Here is a 16156-nt window from a genome sequence, read left to right as displayed (position 1 = left end):
CACGGAAACGGCCCTTACCAAAGTGGCCAATGAACTTCTTACAGCTAAATCCAAAGGTCAATTTTCCATACTCATCCTTCTTGACCTGTCATCAGCATTTGATACTGTCGACCACACCTTACTCTTACAAATACTTTCAATTGTAGGAATAAAGGGCCTCACTGTCACATGGTTATCTTCCTACCTCTCTGAAAGGTCTTTCACAGTCTCCTACTCAGATCAGATCTCTTCTCCTCATGCTTTGTCTGTCGGGGTTCCTCAACGCTCTGTCCTTGGTCCCCTCCCCTTTTCCATCTACATGCACGGTCTTGGTGACTTAATCATATCATTTGGGTTTCAATGCCACCTGTATGCAGACGATACACAACTGTACCTCTCGGACCCAGACCTTAACTCCCTCCTCAAATGTGTTCCTGACTGCTTGTCTGCTATATCCTCCTTCATGTCCTCTCGCTTCATAAAACTTAATATGTGTAAAACAGAACTAATAATTTTTCCACCATCTCTGTCCACTTCTCTACCTGAAGTAACAATAAATGTTAATAACACTTCCATAACTTCAGTTCCCAAAGCATGGTGCTTGGGGGTAATATTCGACTCTTCTCTCTCTTTTATTCCTCATGTTCACTCCATAACCAGCTCCTGCCATCTCCAACTCAAAAACATATCTCGCATCCGTCCTTTTCTCACTCAAGACACAACGAAAATGTTAATACATGCTGTTATAATTTCTCGTCTGGACTACTGCAATATACTACTTTGTGGACTACCTTCTAATAGACTGGCCCCTCTCCAGTTGGTAATTAACTCAGCTACTCGTCTCATTCATCTTTCTTCTCGATCTTCCTCTGCTGACCCTCTCTGTCAATCTCTTTACTGGCTGCCAATTAACCAGAGGATCCAGTTCAAACTCCTAACCCTAACCTACAAACCTCTCCACAATCTCTCTCCCCGGTACATAGCCTCACTAATTTCCAGATACAAACCCAATTGCAATCTGAGATCTGCAAATGATCTTCTGTTGTCCTCCTCTAGAATCACCTCCTTACATTCACGTTTACAAGATTTTGCACGCACTTCACCCCTCCTCTGGAATACCCTCCCACAAAACATCCGTCACTTACCAACCTTTAAACGCTCTCTAAAAACTAATTTGTTCCGACAAGCATATGCGCTACCTTAGGCCACTTCCCTTGTCCTAAGACCAAATTGCACTCCTACTAGGTATCCTAAAACACACTGCCTCTATATATTTGTTGTATACTACCCCTCCTCTTGTCCCCCCCCCCCATTCCCTTTAGATTGTAAGCTCGCAAATGGCAGGGCTCTCTCCCCCTCTTGTGTCTTGGTAATCATTATACAGTTTATTAATCATGTTACTTTTATCACTGTCATTACCAATTCTGTATTTTGTATAATTTTTTGTATTTTGTCACTAGTTATGTATCTTGTATATTGGTGTACACCATTGTCTGTATTATGTACCCCATGTTTATTTCTTACTTTGTACAGCGTCACGGAATATGTTGGCGCTTTATAAATCAATAATAATAATCACTGATGCCTGGTGGAGAGCAGAGAAATAGCAGACGATAACTTGGTGTGAAAAGCAGTTTGTTTCATGCTGAAGATTGTGGCAAAACTTTTCTTCAATTATGTTTGCAATATTCATTCAGGGAACAAGAATTGAGCAGAATAGCGGTGATTTTGCAGCGATTTTCAGTGTAAAAAAGAGCCCCAAGCAATCTGGATAAACTTGGGTATCTATATAGGGAAAATAGGGGCTTGTCTTCAACTAAGCCCTGTGTGCTTTTAGTAAACATGATTTCTCCCATTCTACATAAGGCACTTTTTCTACACAGCACTGACAGGGTAAAAGGATTTGCATTCTCTCTTTTGCTTATCTCTTTTTTCCCCTGCTTATAACACAATGGGCTCAATTCTGGTAGCTGTGCGAGGCAAAGTAATCAGCAGTCGGGAAAATACCTCACACGTTATTTTTTTTTGCTTTTCTTAATTCTGGTACATTTTCCCACCTGCTGCTTACAGTCGCTAAATTACCGACATGCAGGGGGAAAACAGTGAGGTATCTTCCCGACTGCTGGAAGCCCCGGCCAGCCCGCCTCCTAAGGGTCCCAGAGCTGAGGAGGGGGGCACAGCGCAGGAAGGGGGGAAATTGTGCACAGAGCAGCGCGGAAGCTTCCCCCCCCCTCCCTCACCTAGGGGCACCCCTTCAGCACTCCCCCCTCCCTCCAAAATTGTAGCCAGCCAGCGGCAGTAGCAACTCAGCGACGAATCACTTACCGGCAATGATCAGAGCAATAGCGCTGCGTGCCGCTGGGCTGGGCTTGTCTCCGTCTCCTGCACTGATCAATCACGCTCTCGCAGTACTTCCTGCGAGAGCGTGATTGGTCAGTGCAGGAGACGGAGACCAGCCCAGCGCCACGCAGCGCTATTGCTCTGATCATTGCCGGTAAGTGATTATTCGCCGAGTTGCTGCTGCCGCTGGCTGGCTACACTTTTGGAGGGAGGGGGGAGCGCGGAAGGGGGGGCCCCTAGGTGAGGGAGGGGGGAAGGCTCCCCCCCCTCCCCGCCGCTCTGTGCACAATTTCCCCCCTTCCTGCACTGTGCCCCCCTCCTCAGCTCTGGGACCCCCACTAACTGGGGACCTGCCTTTGTAGGGAAATCTGCTGCCAATCTCGTCGCATTTGTGGGGAAATCTGCTGCCAATAAGATTGTATTTGTGGGGATATCTGCTGCCAATCTCGTTGCATTTGTGGGGAAATCGGCTGGCAATCTCGTCGCATTTGTGGGGAAATCTGCCAATCTCATCGCATTTGTGGGGAAATCTGCTGCCAATCTCGTCGCATTTGTGGGGAAATCTGCTGCCAATCTCATCGCATTTGTGGGGAAATCTGCTGCCAATCTCATCGCATTTGTGGGGATATCTGCTGCCAATCTCGTTGCATTTGTTGGGAAATCTGCCGCCAATCTAATTGCATTTGTGGGGATATCTGCCGCCAATCGAATTGCATTTGTGGGGATATCTGCCGCCAATCAAATTGCATTTTGTGGGGATATCTGCCACCAATCTGATTACATTTTCTGGGGATATCTGCCGCCAATCGAATTGCATTTGTGGGGATATCTGCCGCCAATCGAATTGCATTTGTGGGGATATCTGCCGCCAATCGAGTTGCATTTTGTGGGGATATCTGCCGCCCATCTGACTGCATTTTGTCGGAAAATTTGCTGCCATTTGATTACTTGATGAATTATCATGAGGCATGTAACTACTTGATTATTTTATCTAAAATGTATCTGGGCGGGCCTAATCTCTGTGAATAACACCACTACTTACTTTGTGGGTTTTTTTTGGAGCACTTTTAGAGGCTGGGGTCGGGAGGGGGAGGTCGGAACAAAGAACAAGCTGAAAAGGCTGCATGTTATGTGACCAATATCACAATTCTATCACAACACTGCATTTATCATGTGGTAGAGGTAGGTCTAATTATGTGAGGTAAAAGACATGCAAACACGCACCTTATTTCACTTCAGAATTCAAGTGTGAGTTATTTCACTACTAAATACCACACATTTTTAGTAGAAAATTACCACATGAATTACCTCATGAAATTATATGAGGTAAAACTTTACTTAAACTACCAGAATTCAAAAGTTGATTTCCCTCATGAGGTAAACCCAATTCCATGAGGTAATTATTTACTAAACGCTACCAGAATTGAGCCCAATCTCTTTTCCTTTGTTTTGTAAAAAAAAAAAAATTCTTCTACAGTTCATCTTTTAAAGGGAGCCTGAAGCGAATAAACAGATATTCACCTGATGAGAGGGAAGTCTCAGGGTCCTATAGTGCTTCCCGGTCCTCTCACGGTCCTTGCATTTCAGCACACAGTCTACAACTGATGGGTCAGAGACTGCTCTCTGCAGCTGCAGGAGGCTTCAAGCTTCACAAGCACGCATAGTCTAGCATGCGCAGTGCAGAGCTGCCCATCTTTGGGAGCAGTAGGGTTCCTGAAGCCTCCAACGATGGGGGATTTGAATGGGGGGAGCCAGCGTTGGAATGCTATAAGCCTATCTGTTGCAATGATCCCTTTAAGAAGTCCCAGTTGACCCCGTCTCTAATCTTTTGACTTCATTACATTTAGAAGAAATCATTGGGTCTAAGCAAATGATTCCTTGCTCAGTCAGTCTGTATCACTGTAACGATTGTGGAATTCTCTCCGTGGTCAGCTCACAGGATGTGCGCTGACACTGCGGAAATCTTCCACAAGCGTATAATTTGAGAGAACCCAGCAAAAGGTGCAACGCACCTGTAGAGGGAAATTCCTGTCGGCAGATGGAGCTGTGGAGCGCAGAGGAACAGATCCTCTGCCCTGCCACAGACGCCAGACAGGAATTGTACGAAGGGAAGAAACGCAGGGCAAGATAGCCCTGAAAGAGAGAGAGCAAAGCGACAGAGGGTATGTGTGTCCACCAATCTAGTCGCCACCCTGCGACTATGAACACACAATCATGAAGATCAGGTGAGAAGGCAATTGCAAGAGATGGCGATTGCTAACAGCGACACAAGACAGAATAAGCACAGAGGAGGAATGTATGTGTGTGCACCAATCTAGTCGCCAACCTGCGACGGTGGACACACAACAGAGGAAACCGAGTGAGAACACAATCGCCTGAGAAGCGATTTCGAATGAGAATGAGCAAAGGGACAGATTGTATGTGTGTGCACCAATCTAGTCGCCAACCCGCGACGGTGCATACACAACAGCAGATATGAAGTAGGAACGTAATCGCGAGAGAGGCGATTGCCAGAGGTGACACAAGGCTACAGCAAGGCAGAACAAGAGAGTAGCAAAGGCACAGCAAATCATACAATGAGAAGATAAGGAAAATAACAAACGCTAACTAAACGCGAACACCGCACTCATTCGCAACAGCGAACGCGTTTTCTGCGAGGTCTCCGCGTGTTAAGCACAACAGAGACAAGCACGCCTAACTAACCCCCGCCACCCAAACATGAAACAGAGAACGCGAGCGCTTGCTTAACGGTTACCTCACCGAGGCTACAGCAAGCGTTCGTCTCAGACAAGACAGACAGATGAACGGGAAACAGGATAGGAAAGATCCACTGCTCTTTCCGCCAGAGCGAGTGCGATCCAGGTAAAGTAACAGAGCTAGCAGGATCCACTGCTCTTACCGCCAGAGCGAGTGCGATCCAAGTATCGAAACAGGGTGATGAGATAGCTGGTAGCAACCGCTGCTCCAGCTATACTCCAAGAAGCAGATCAGAAGGATCCACAGCCGCTACCGCTAGAGGCTAGTGCGATCTGAGCAAGACAAGCAGAGGAGATAGCTGGTAGCAACCGCTGCTCCAGCTATACTCCAAGACAGACAGAACGATTTCCTGACGACCACCGTTGGCGACAGGACAATCGCAACAGAAAGGCAATACAGACAAAACAGATAAGCAGGCTAACTGCACTGGAGAAGCTGCCTAGTGCAGTCCCCAGAATTACTCTAACTAACTATAACAATCCAACAGGAAGGCTGACACTCCAGGAGTGATTTAACAAACCGTTATGACCAGCGAAGTACTGTGGAATCACATAGTATATATAGAGCCAGCCTACAAAGGATGTGGCTAGGCATTTTGCATGACAAACATATGTAAATTCCTCAGCAGCAGCAAGCTGCAAAACTGACAAAAGGTCTCTTTTCCAGAGACCTGCAGAATGCAGACCTGAACAGTGGTCAAAAAGCTGCCTGCCTGCGCAGGCAGCTGAGTGGATCATTACAATCACATCACGTTTATTTACATCATGTAAAACAGGCTGACCTACAACAATAAACATAATTGCTCCACTGCCAAATTATTATTAGCTGCTGTAATAAGTGGGAGGAGGTAGAAGATATGTGGCTTTCCTGAGCATAAAGGACTATGCAAAGACTAAACATCCACAATGTCCAGCTGCGGAATAGTTTAAAGGACCATTATAGTGGAAAAAAGTAAGCAGTTAAAATCTGACTGATCTGACAGGTTTTAGATTAGTCCATTTCTCACAGGGGTTCTCAGTATGTTTTATTGTTTTCAAAAGCATTCCTTGAATGGCAGTTGCTAAGTACAACTGCCAAAATAGTCTCCAAGAGGTTGGCTGGTATCTTAAGGTGCGTACACACATCAGATAAAAGTCTTTGGAAAGTGAAAGATCACAGACCAATTTTACCCCCTTCCATGTAGTAAGAGAGCCATGCCTACACACTGCACTAGTCTATTGAGCTTAACTCCCCATCAGATAGAAATCTTTGCAAGATGCTGTACACAAAGATGCTGTACACATGCAACAGATCAGTATCTGCAAAAGATCCGTTCCTGCAAAATGCATTCATAGTCTATGACAGGGCTGCCCAATAGGTCGATCGCAATCTACCAGTAGATCGCGACCGCCTGAGTGGTAGATCGCGACCGCCTGATTGGTAGATCACGGCCTCGTCCCATTGCATTTTGCGGCCAGCAGCTGTAGAACGCGGCCAATTAGATTCTGCTGCTGGTCGCTGATAGCTGCGCTATGCAGCCAATCGGGAGGAGAGAGACGCGGCCAATCGGGAGAAGAGAGGCACGGCCAATCGGGAGAAGAGAGGCGCGGCTCTGCCATAACACAGTGTCATGGCTGGGGGCGGCACCTCAAGCAAGACTTCCGCCTCCACTCACGCTGCCCGCCGGAGCCTCCCTCAGCTGCCGAATTGCATATCTGCCCTCCAGGCAGCCGCGGCTGAGGGAGTGAAGCCAGGACGCCACCGCTGGAGGGAGGTAAGCGTGCCCGCCCTACACTAAAGGCACTGCTTTTCTCTACTGAGGCACCCATGCCCAGCTATCCTATACTGAAGGCACTCATGCCCAGCTATCCTATACTGAGGCACCCATGCCCAGCTATCCTATACTGAAGGCACCCATGCCCAGCTATCTTATACTGAAGGCACCCATGCCCAGCTATCCTATACTGAAGGCACCCATGCTCAGCTATCCTTTACTGAAGGCACCCATGCTCAGCTATCCTATACTGAAGGCACCCATGCCCAGCTATCCTATACTGAAGGAATCCATGCCCAGCTATCCTATACTGAAGTCACCTATGCTCAGCTATCCTATACTGAAGGCACCCATGCCCAGCTATCCTATACTGAAGGCACCCATGCCCAGCTATCCTATACTGAAGGCACCCATGCTCAGCTATCCTATACTGAAGGCACCCATGCCCAGCTATCCTATACTGAAGGCACCCATGCCCAGCTATCCTATACTGAAGGCACCCATGCCCAGCTATCCTATACTGAAGGCACCTATGCCCAGCTATCCTATACTGAAGGCACCCATGCCCAGCTATCCTATACCGAAGGCACCTATGCCCAGCTATCCTATACCAAAGGCACCCATGCCCGGCTATCCTATACCGAAGGCACCCATGCCCAGCTATCATATACTAAAGGCACCCATGCCCAGCTATCCTATACTAAAGGCACCCATGCCCAGCTATCCTATACTGAAGGTACCCATGCCCAGCTATCCTATACTGAAGGCACCTATGCCCAGCTATCATATACTAAAGGCACCCATGCCCAGCTATCCTATACTGAAGGCACCTATGCCCAGCTATTCTATACTGAAGGCACCCATGCCCACCTATCCTATACTGAAGGCACCCATACCCAGCTATCCTATACTGAAGGCACCCATGCTCAGCTATCCTATACTGAAGGCACCCATGCTCAGCTATCATATACTGAAGGCACCCATGCTCAGCTATCCTATACTGAAGGCACCTATGCCCAGCTATCATATACTGAAGGCACCCATGCCCAGCTATCCTATACTGAAGGCACCTATGCCCAGCTTTTCTATACTGAAGGCACCCATGCCCAGCTATCCTATACTGAAGGCACCTATGCCCAGCTATTCTATACTGAAGGCACCCATGCCCAGCTATCCTATACCAAAGGCACCCATGCCCAGCTATCCTATACCGAAGGCACCCATGCCCAGCTATCCTATACTGAAGGCACCTATGCCCAGCTATCATATACTAAAGGCACCCATGCCCAGCTATCCTATACTGAAGGCACCTATGCCCAGCTATTCTATACTGAAGGCACCCATACCCAGCTATCCTATACTGAAGGCACCCATACCCAGCTATCCTATACTGAAGGCACATATGCCCAGCTAACCTATACTGAATGCACCCATACCCAGCTATCCTATACTGAAGGCACATATGCCTATACTGAAGGCACATATGCCCAGCTAACCTATACTGAAGGGCACACATACCTAACTACCTTTCCAGGGGGGGGCTGTTTCACGTGCATTTAAATGGCAGTAGATCTCCTGGCCTCAGCGAATTTTAAAGTAGCTCGCGAGCCGAAAAAATGTGGGCACCCCTGGTCTATGATATCTGAAGATCTCATACACACCTTGTTTAACGGACATTCATCTGCATATCTGGCAATCATCTGCAGATCTGAAAATCCATCCTGGTGGATCTGATCTGCAGATGATCTGCAGATGATTGTCCGTTAAACAAGGTGTGTATGAGATCTGCAGATATCATAGACTATGAATGCATTTTGCAGGAACGGATCTTTTGCAGGAACTGATCTTTTGCAGATACTGATCTGTTGCATGTGTACAGCATCTGTGTGTGCAGCATCTTGCAAAGATTTTTATCTGATGGGGGTACTCAGCTCAATAGAATAGACTGTGTAGGTATAGCTCTCATACTACATTGGAGGGGGTAAAACTGGTCTTTTGGTCTGTGATCTTTCATTTTCCAAAGCCTTTTATCTGATGTGTGTACCCACCTTTAATATTTTTGCAGTTAAACTTAGAAACTACTATTGAGAAAATGCTTTTGAAAACAAAGAAAACCCAGAGAATCCCCTATGAGGAAATAAATTAGTCCAAAACCTGCTATAGCTATAATGGTCTTTTAGGGCCTGTTTCCACTAAGTGCGAATTTGCAATGTGAATATATACATTGTAACTGTAACCAATGCATGGCTGCCAATAAAGTAATTTCCTTTGGCTGTGGATTAGCCATTCCAGAGCTTTGTGGTGCACAAAAAAATATGGACTGTATGCTGCAGACTTCTGCAGCACACATCTGATTACCCCAATGGTCTGTATCCACGGCATCATAACTTACGGGTACTCCTGGAAGATAAGCAAGGGCAGATGAGTCTAGCTGCATAGCGGAGAGCTGGATGCAGAGATGCATCTGGCTAATGAAAATGTGCCCTCAACAGTGAAAATAAAAGTATTGTGATTACTCATTTATGGTGGTTGTTACATTGTGTTCCCTGTGACAGCAGGAAAGCAACACAACAGATCTGGACAATAACACTGTACGTTACACTCCTATTGCATTCGGTAGAGTGAAGGGTACAGCCAAAGCAAAGTATGCTTCACTTTACTGTTAAAAGGTGCATTTAACGGCAAGGCACTGTGTGTAGTGCGCTACAATGCCGCAACCTGTTATACCGAAACGCGGCCAGCATACTGTGAACGTTACATAGGTGGCGTATTGTCGTGTGGTAGGTCGCGTTACAAAGCGTCCGTTAAACCGCACTGCAATGCACCACTGTGAATGTGGCCATACAAATGACCTTCATTACAGCGACATGTAAATTATGCAAAACAACAGTAAGGATAGTTACCTCAATATTTCTGTATAATTTGAAAAAAGGAGGTTTATTTCTTTATTCATACCTGTTAAAAGATCAAATAAGATTATCCATTTTACAGAATTAAATTGGGTTTTATGTTTTGTACTTCACAGCAATATTTTCATAAAGGTACTTCAAGTATAGATACAGTGGCTTGCAAAAGTATTCGCCCCCCTTGAAGTTTCCTGCATTTTGTCACATTACTGCAACAAACATGAATCAATTTTATTGGAATTCCACATGAAAGACCAAAAACAAAGTGGTGTACACGTGAGAAGTGGAACAAAACTCATACATGATTCCAAACATTTTTTACAAATAACTGCAAAGTGGGGTGTGCGTAATTATTCAGCCCCCTGAGTCAATACTTCGTAGAACCAGCAATTACAGCTGCCAGTCTTTTAGGGTATGTCTCTACCAGCTTTGTACAGCTAGAGACTGAAATCCTTGCCCATTCTTCTTTGCAAAACAGCTCCAGCTCAGTCAGATTAGATGGACAGCGTTTCTGAACAGCCGTTTTCAGATCCTGCCACAGATTCTCGATTAGATTTAGATCTGGACTTTGACTGGGCCATTCTAACACATAGATATGTTTTGTTGTAAACCATCCCATTGTTGCCCTGGCTTTACTTTTAGGGTTGTTGTCCTGCTGGAAGGTGAACCTCCGCCCCAGTCTCAAGTCTTTTGCAGACTCCAAGAGGTTTTCTGCCAAGATTGCCCTGTATTTGGCTCCATCCATCTTCCCATCAACTCTTAACAGCTTCCCTGTCCCTGCTGAAGAGAAGCACCCCCAGAGGATGATGCTGCCACCACCATATTTGACAGTGGGGATGGTGTGTTCAGAGTGATGTGCAGTGTTAGTTTTCCACCACACATAGCGTTTTGCATTTTGGCCAAAAAGGTCAATTTTGGTCTCATCTGACCAGAACACCTTCTTCCACATGTTTGCTGTGTCCCCCACATGGCTTGTGGCAAACGGCAAATGGGACTTCTTATGCTTTTCTGTTAACAATGGCTTTCTTCTTGCCACTCTTCCATAAAGGCCAACTTTGTGCAGTGCACGACTAATAGTTGTCCTATGGACAAATTCCCCCACCTGAGCTGTAGATCTCTGCAGCTCATCCAGAGTCACCATGGGCCTCTTGGCTGCATTTCTGATCAGCGCTTTCCTTGTTCGGCCTGTGAGTTTAGGTGGAACGGCCTTGTCTTGGTAGGTTTACAGTTGTGCCATACTCCTTCCATTTCTGAATGATCGCTTGAACAGTGCTTCGTGGGATGTTCAAGGCTTTGGAAATCTTTTTTTAGCCTAAGCCTGCTTTAAATTTCTCAATAACTTTATCCCTGACCTGTCTGGTGTCTTCTTTGGACTTCATGGTGTTGTTGCGCCCAATATTCTCTTGGACAACCTCTGAGGCTGTCACAGAGCAGCTGTATTTGTACTGACATTAGATTACACACAGGTGCACCCTATTTAGTCATTACCACTCATCAGGCAATGTCTATGGGCAACTGACTGCACTCAGACCAAAGGGGGCTGAATAATTATGCACACCCCACTTTGCAGTTATTTATTTGTAAAAAAATGTTTGGAATCATGTATGATTTTCGTTCCACTTCTCACGTGTACACCACTTTGTATTGGTCTTTCATGTGGAATTCCAATAAAATTGATTCATGTTTGTGGCAGTAATATGACAAAATGTGGAAAACTTCAAGGGGGCCGAATACTTTTGCAAGCCACTGTATTTGTACTGACATTAGATTACACACAGATGCACTCTATTTAGTGATTAGCACTCATCAGGCAATGTCTATGGGCAACTGACTGCACTCAGACCAAAGGGGGCTGAATAATTACTGTATATACTCGCATATAAGCCGACCCGTATATAAGCCGAGGTACCCACTTTCCCCTCAGAAACCAGGAAAAAATGATTGACTCGCGTATAAGCCCCCTTCCCAGTATAGCGCATTCCACAGTAGCCAGGTGCACCCCCAGTACAAGTCAGCCTCCCTCCCCATAGCCAGATGTGCCACAAGGTTGATATTTGTGTCTCAAGACACCACTAGATGGTGTCTTGATAGATGGGGTCATAGATGAGACAGCAAATGCCACACAGGAAGAATCCCTGATAATTACACCGCTGGCACGTTGCTTGCACGCTCTGCTCCACAAGCCAGGGGACACAGGTAGTCTTGAGCAGCGCACTCTACACACCATTGTGCAGAGGATGTGGAGCACGAACACAGCAGGGTGCAAGCTGGCAAGAGCAGAACTTCTAGTGCATGATCCTTACACTCCTCTGCCAGTAACAAAACCTGCTCCACCATCCGTTCTGCTCAACTGACTTGCATATAAGCTGAGGGGGGTAACGTTTCAGCACAATTTTTGTGCTGAAAAATTAGGCTTATACGCGAGTATATACAGTACGCACACCCCACTTTGCAGTTATTTATTTGTAAAAAATGTTTGGAATCATGTATGATTTTCTTTCCACTTCTCACGTGTACTCCACTTTATATTGGTCTTTCATGTGGAATTCCAATAAAATTGATTCATGTTTGTGGCAGTAATATGACAAAATGTGGAAAATTTCAAGGGGGTCGAATACTTTTGCAAACCACTGTATATAACACTTCATGAGAAGAAAATATCAGTCATTAATTAAGGGCAAACTGTTTAAGACACAAGGTAGTGGAGGTGCCACCTAGCTGTGCACAATGGAAATTAAAGATGGTACAAAGGTGCTTGGCCAGCTACAAGACTTAACCCTTGTTTGCCTGATGAAGCGGGAATTATACCACGAAACGCACTGCACTGTAGAGTTAGCGATTAAAATTTTTTGAACTATACTCACATAGACCTGTGTCTTTTATGGGGAGTGAAGTCCACCACTACCTTACATTTTTATCAAATTTAAAACAATTGCATTTGTTCTGTTGGCGCCTCTGCTCCAGTTGTTTTTCAATTGCTCTAGCAGATGCAGCATGGGTACTAAGAATGCACTGGCTGACTCCAAGCTCAAGATTCCGAAGATCTTTGAAAAGAAAATGAAAGCCCTGCAGGCACAATATGGTGGCTTGCTCGCACATGATGAGGCCCTGATGCCCAGCAGAATTTAGCCACTGAAAGATGCTGCCACTAAAGGAGACCTGCAGAAGCATTTCCAAATCATGGAGAAACGAATAAAAACAACAAATGGTGAGAGAGGAGGAGCACTCCGTAGTGTAACCACATTTTATTAACTGAAAACATGCAACACAACCGCACTTACTGATGAAGGCGTGGATACACTGAAACTTGCAGTGGGTCCTCTGGGGGAGCCTGTGTCCTACCATCTCTCTGACCACTGCTATTGCTGGACACAGCAGTTGAGAAGGTCACCTCCTAAAGATGTTTTTTGGGCAGATGCCCATGAGATGCAAGATGCAATTGTGTTGTCTGTCTTAAGTTAATAAAATTGGGTTGCACTACGGAGCGCTCTCTCTCTTTTGTTACCTCTTCCAAGGCAGCCTCACAGCTGGGCTTGAGGAGCAGCTGGAGTAGTGCACACAACAATAGTTCATAACCACTGCTGGAGTAGCGCAAGAGTTCACATCTTTTCTGCACTTTGGATAATTATCTTGTCCACTTAATGGCATACAAAAATCTTGTGTGAATAACACACCCTACCTCGAATCTACTCCGCCCCCCCCCCCCCTGTGTAAGTGTACAAGTGATCGGGCAGCCGGCTTACATACTCCATACCCGCGGGGATTGCAGACATCTGACTCCTCCGTTCGTCTGGCTCTAGTCAAAGTCTTGTACTGATGATGCAACCAGTACAAGACATTCAGTAGAGTCAGCGGCATGGAGGAGGAGGAGGTCTGCAATCCTCGCGGGCGTGTGGACTAGGTAAGTCAGCTGCCGATCACTTCTCACACGGTGGTGGTGGGGGGTGGAGGTTGGGTGCTGAGATGCAAGGGGGTTTGCAGATACACAGGGGAGAGAGCAAGACATGTGGGGGAGCAGGCACACACAGGCAGGGAAACTAGGTCGTATCGGCGGCCGTGCCGTATAAGACACACAGACTTTTTCTCCCCATTTTTGGGGGAGAAAAAGTGCGTCTTATATGGAGGAAAATTTTAATCTCGCAGATGATGAAAGATTAAATTTGATCTCTCAGATGAGTTGGCTGGCTGCCTCAGCAGAGCAGCTTATTTGTAAGCACAGGATGTTAACCCTATGTCTGCTTCCATGAAAGCAGGAAGTAGACATACTGCAAATTTATTGCAGAATTTGTATCATCTGTAACAAAAATGTTTTTCTTTAAAGGTTATTATGCTGTTGCTTATCTTTTACAGCAGAGAGGAAGTTCTGAGTTCAGGTCTGCTTTAAATCATAATGCTGATCCTGTGATTTACTTTAAGAACCCACAGTGGTAATTTATGTCAAAGCCAACAGCTGGCCTAGATGGTCACAGTTACTGTTTCACAGTCTTTCTTGTATTGAACTTTTTTTTTCCTTTTAATAAACATTTTATTGAAAAATTATAGTTTGCCATTAGCACTGACCTTTCAGTATTGTATCAAAGTCGCCATCATGAATGTTGTCTGATAAAGTCTGACTCGATGGTGATGTACATTGGAGCATTTCTGAATCCAAGATCTGTTAGAAGTTGTAAGACAGGCACAAATAATGATATATCCTAGTTACATGGTAATTTTATACGTTTTACTAAAAATTAAATATTAGCAAGGGAAGACTGTAATGCTAGTGATATACATAACAAAATCCTGGATTATACTGGATCTATCATGGAATATTATGTAATGTGGACAATCATCAATTAAAAAGCAGCGCACTACACAGTAGTTAAAAAGGTTATGTCAGCTTAGCTAAATCAAGTTATAAATACAGTATAATCTCGTTATAGTAAACACCTTTACTATATCAGAAGTTTACTATATCAGAAATTGTCCTATAAATGGCCCAGCATGCCAGGTACATTCTCTGCTGCGAAGGTGCAACTCTAGAGTAGAAGCCACTGCACATTTGGTGGACTACAAGGTTATGTATACCATTGGATTGGACATATTGCTGGTACAGTATTCAGAGCTCCTTAACCCCCTTGCCGTTACAATTCTGGCAGCAAGGGGGCAGCGCAGCACTTTTTTTTTTTAACTATTTTTTTTTTAAATCATGTAGCGAGCCCTGATAGCCGCTGACAAGCGGCATCCCCCCATCCATTCAGAACGGGATTTCCTGCTGGGCTTCCCCGGTCGCCATGGGATGACGTCACCGAGGGAATCCCGATCCACCCCTCAGCGCTGCCTGGCACTGATTGGCCAGGCTGCGCAAAGGGTCTGGAGGGGGGGGGGGGGGGGGCGGCGCGGCGGGTAGCGGCGAATCGGCGGCGATCGGAAACTGCCCGCAGCTAGCAAAGTGCTAGCTGCATGCAGTAAAAAAAAAATTGTGAAAATCGGCCCAGCGGGGCCTGAGAAATCCTCGGGATAACCGGCAAGGAGGTTAAAAACTGCAGCTGTCACTGACAGCAGACCATGGATTTCACATTGACATATGACACATGCGCCGCCCACTCTTTACTACTGTATATCCAGAGTCAGAGTCACGTAGGGACCAACAAACATGCTCACTATAACAAAAAGTTTTATTATAGCCAGGCTTACTATACCAGGTGTTGCTCCCATAGACTTCTATTGGAGATTGGCCAGGACCTGGAGAGGTAGTTTACAATACCCAAATGTTTACTACACCCGAGTTTATTATAACAAGATTATAATGTATTAATATTTTTATATGGTACTTACAGTGGAGGAAATAATTATTTGACCCCTCACTGATTTTGTAAGTTTGTCCAATGACAAAGAAATGAAAAGTCTCAGAACAGTATCATTTCAATGGTTGGTTTATTTTAACAGTGGCAGGTAGCACATCAAAAGGAAAATCGAAAAAATAACCTTAAATAAAAGATAGCAACTGATTTGCATTTCATTGAGTGAAATAAGTTTTTGAACCCTCTAACAATAAAAGACTTAATACTTAGTGGAAAAACCCTTGTTTGCAAGCACAGAGGTCAAACGTTTCTTGTAATTGATGACCAAGTTTGCACACATTTTAGGAGGAATGTTGGTCCACTCCTCTTTGCAAATCATCTCTAAATCCCTAAGGTTTCGAGTCTGTCTCTGTGCAACTCTGAGCTTGAGCTCCCTCCATAAGTTTTCTATTGGATTAAGGTCCGGAGACTGACTAGGCCACTCCATGACCTTAATGTGCTTCTTCTTGAGCCACTCCTTTGTTGCCTTTGCTGTATGTTTTGGGTCATTGTCGTGCTGGAACACCCATCCACGACCCATTTTCCGTTTCCTGGCAGAGGGAAGGAGGTTGTCGTTCAGGATTTCACGATACATGGCT

At 45.4% G+C, this 16156-nt stretch overlaps 1 protein-coding gene across 2 annotated transcripts in view; it reads right to left on the bottom strand.

The window, feature by feature from the left end:
- Nucleotides 1–16156, bottom strand: part of TEX12 (testis expressed 12) — a 48777-nt gene that overhangs the window by 6442 nt on the left and 26179 nt on the right. For both annotated transcript variants that reach the window (XM_068242798.1, XM_068242797.1), the window contains exons 3-4: nucleotides 14296–14389; nucleotides 9733–9784 (exon numbers count right to left, since the gene is read on the bottom strand). In XM_068242798.1, coding sequence (XP_068098899.1) covers nucleotides 9733–9784; nucleotides 14296–14389 — 146 coding nt within the window. The remainder of the gene's footprint in view (nucleotides 1–9732; nucleotides 9785–14295; nucleotides 14390–16156) is intronic.

The sequence above is a fragment of the Hyperolius riggenbachi genome, chromosome 6 (genome assembly GCF_040937935.1).
Source record: "Hyperolius riggenbachi isolate aHypRig1 chromosome 6, aHypRig1.pri, whole genome shotgun sequence".
Classification (NCBI taxonomy): Eukaryota; Metazoa; Chordata; class Amphibia; order Anura; family Hyperoliidae; genus Hyperolius; species Hyperolius riggenbachi.
Note: the sequence above shows the minus strand (reverse complement) of the source record. Positions and strands in the feature narration are given on the sequence as shown.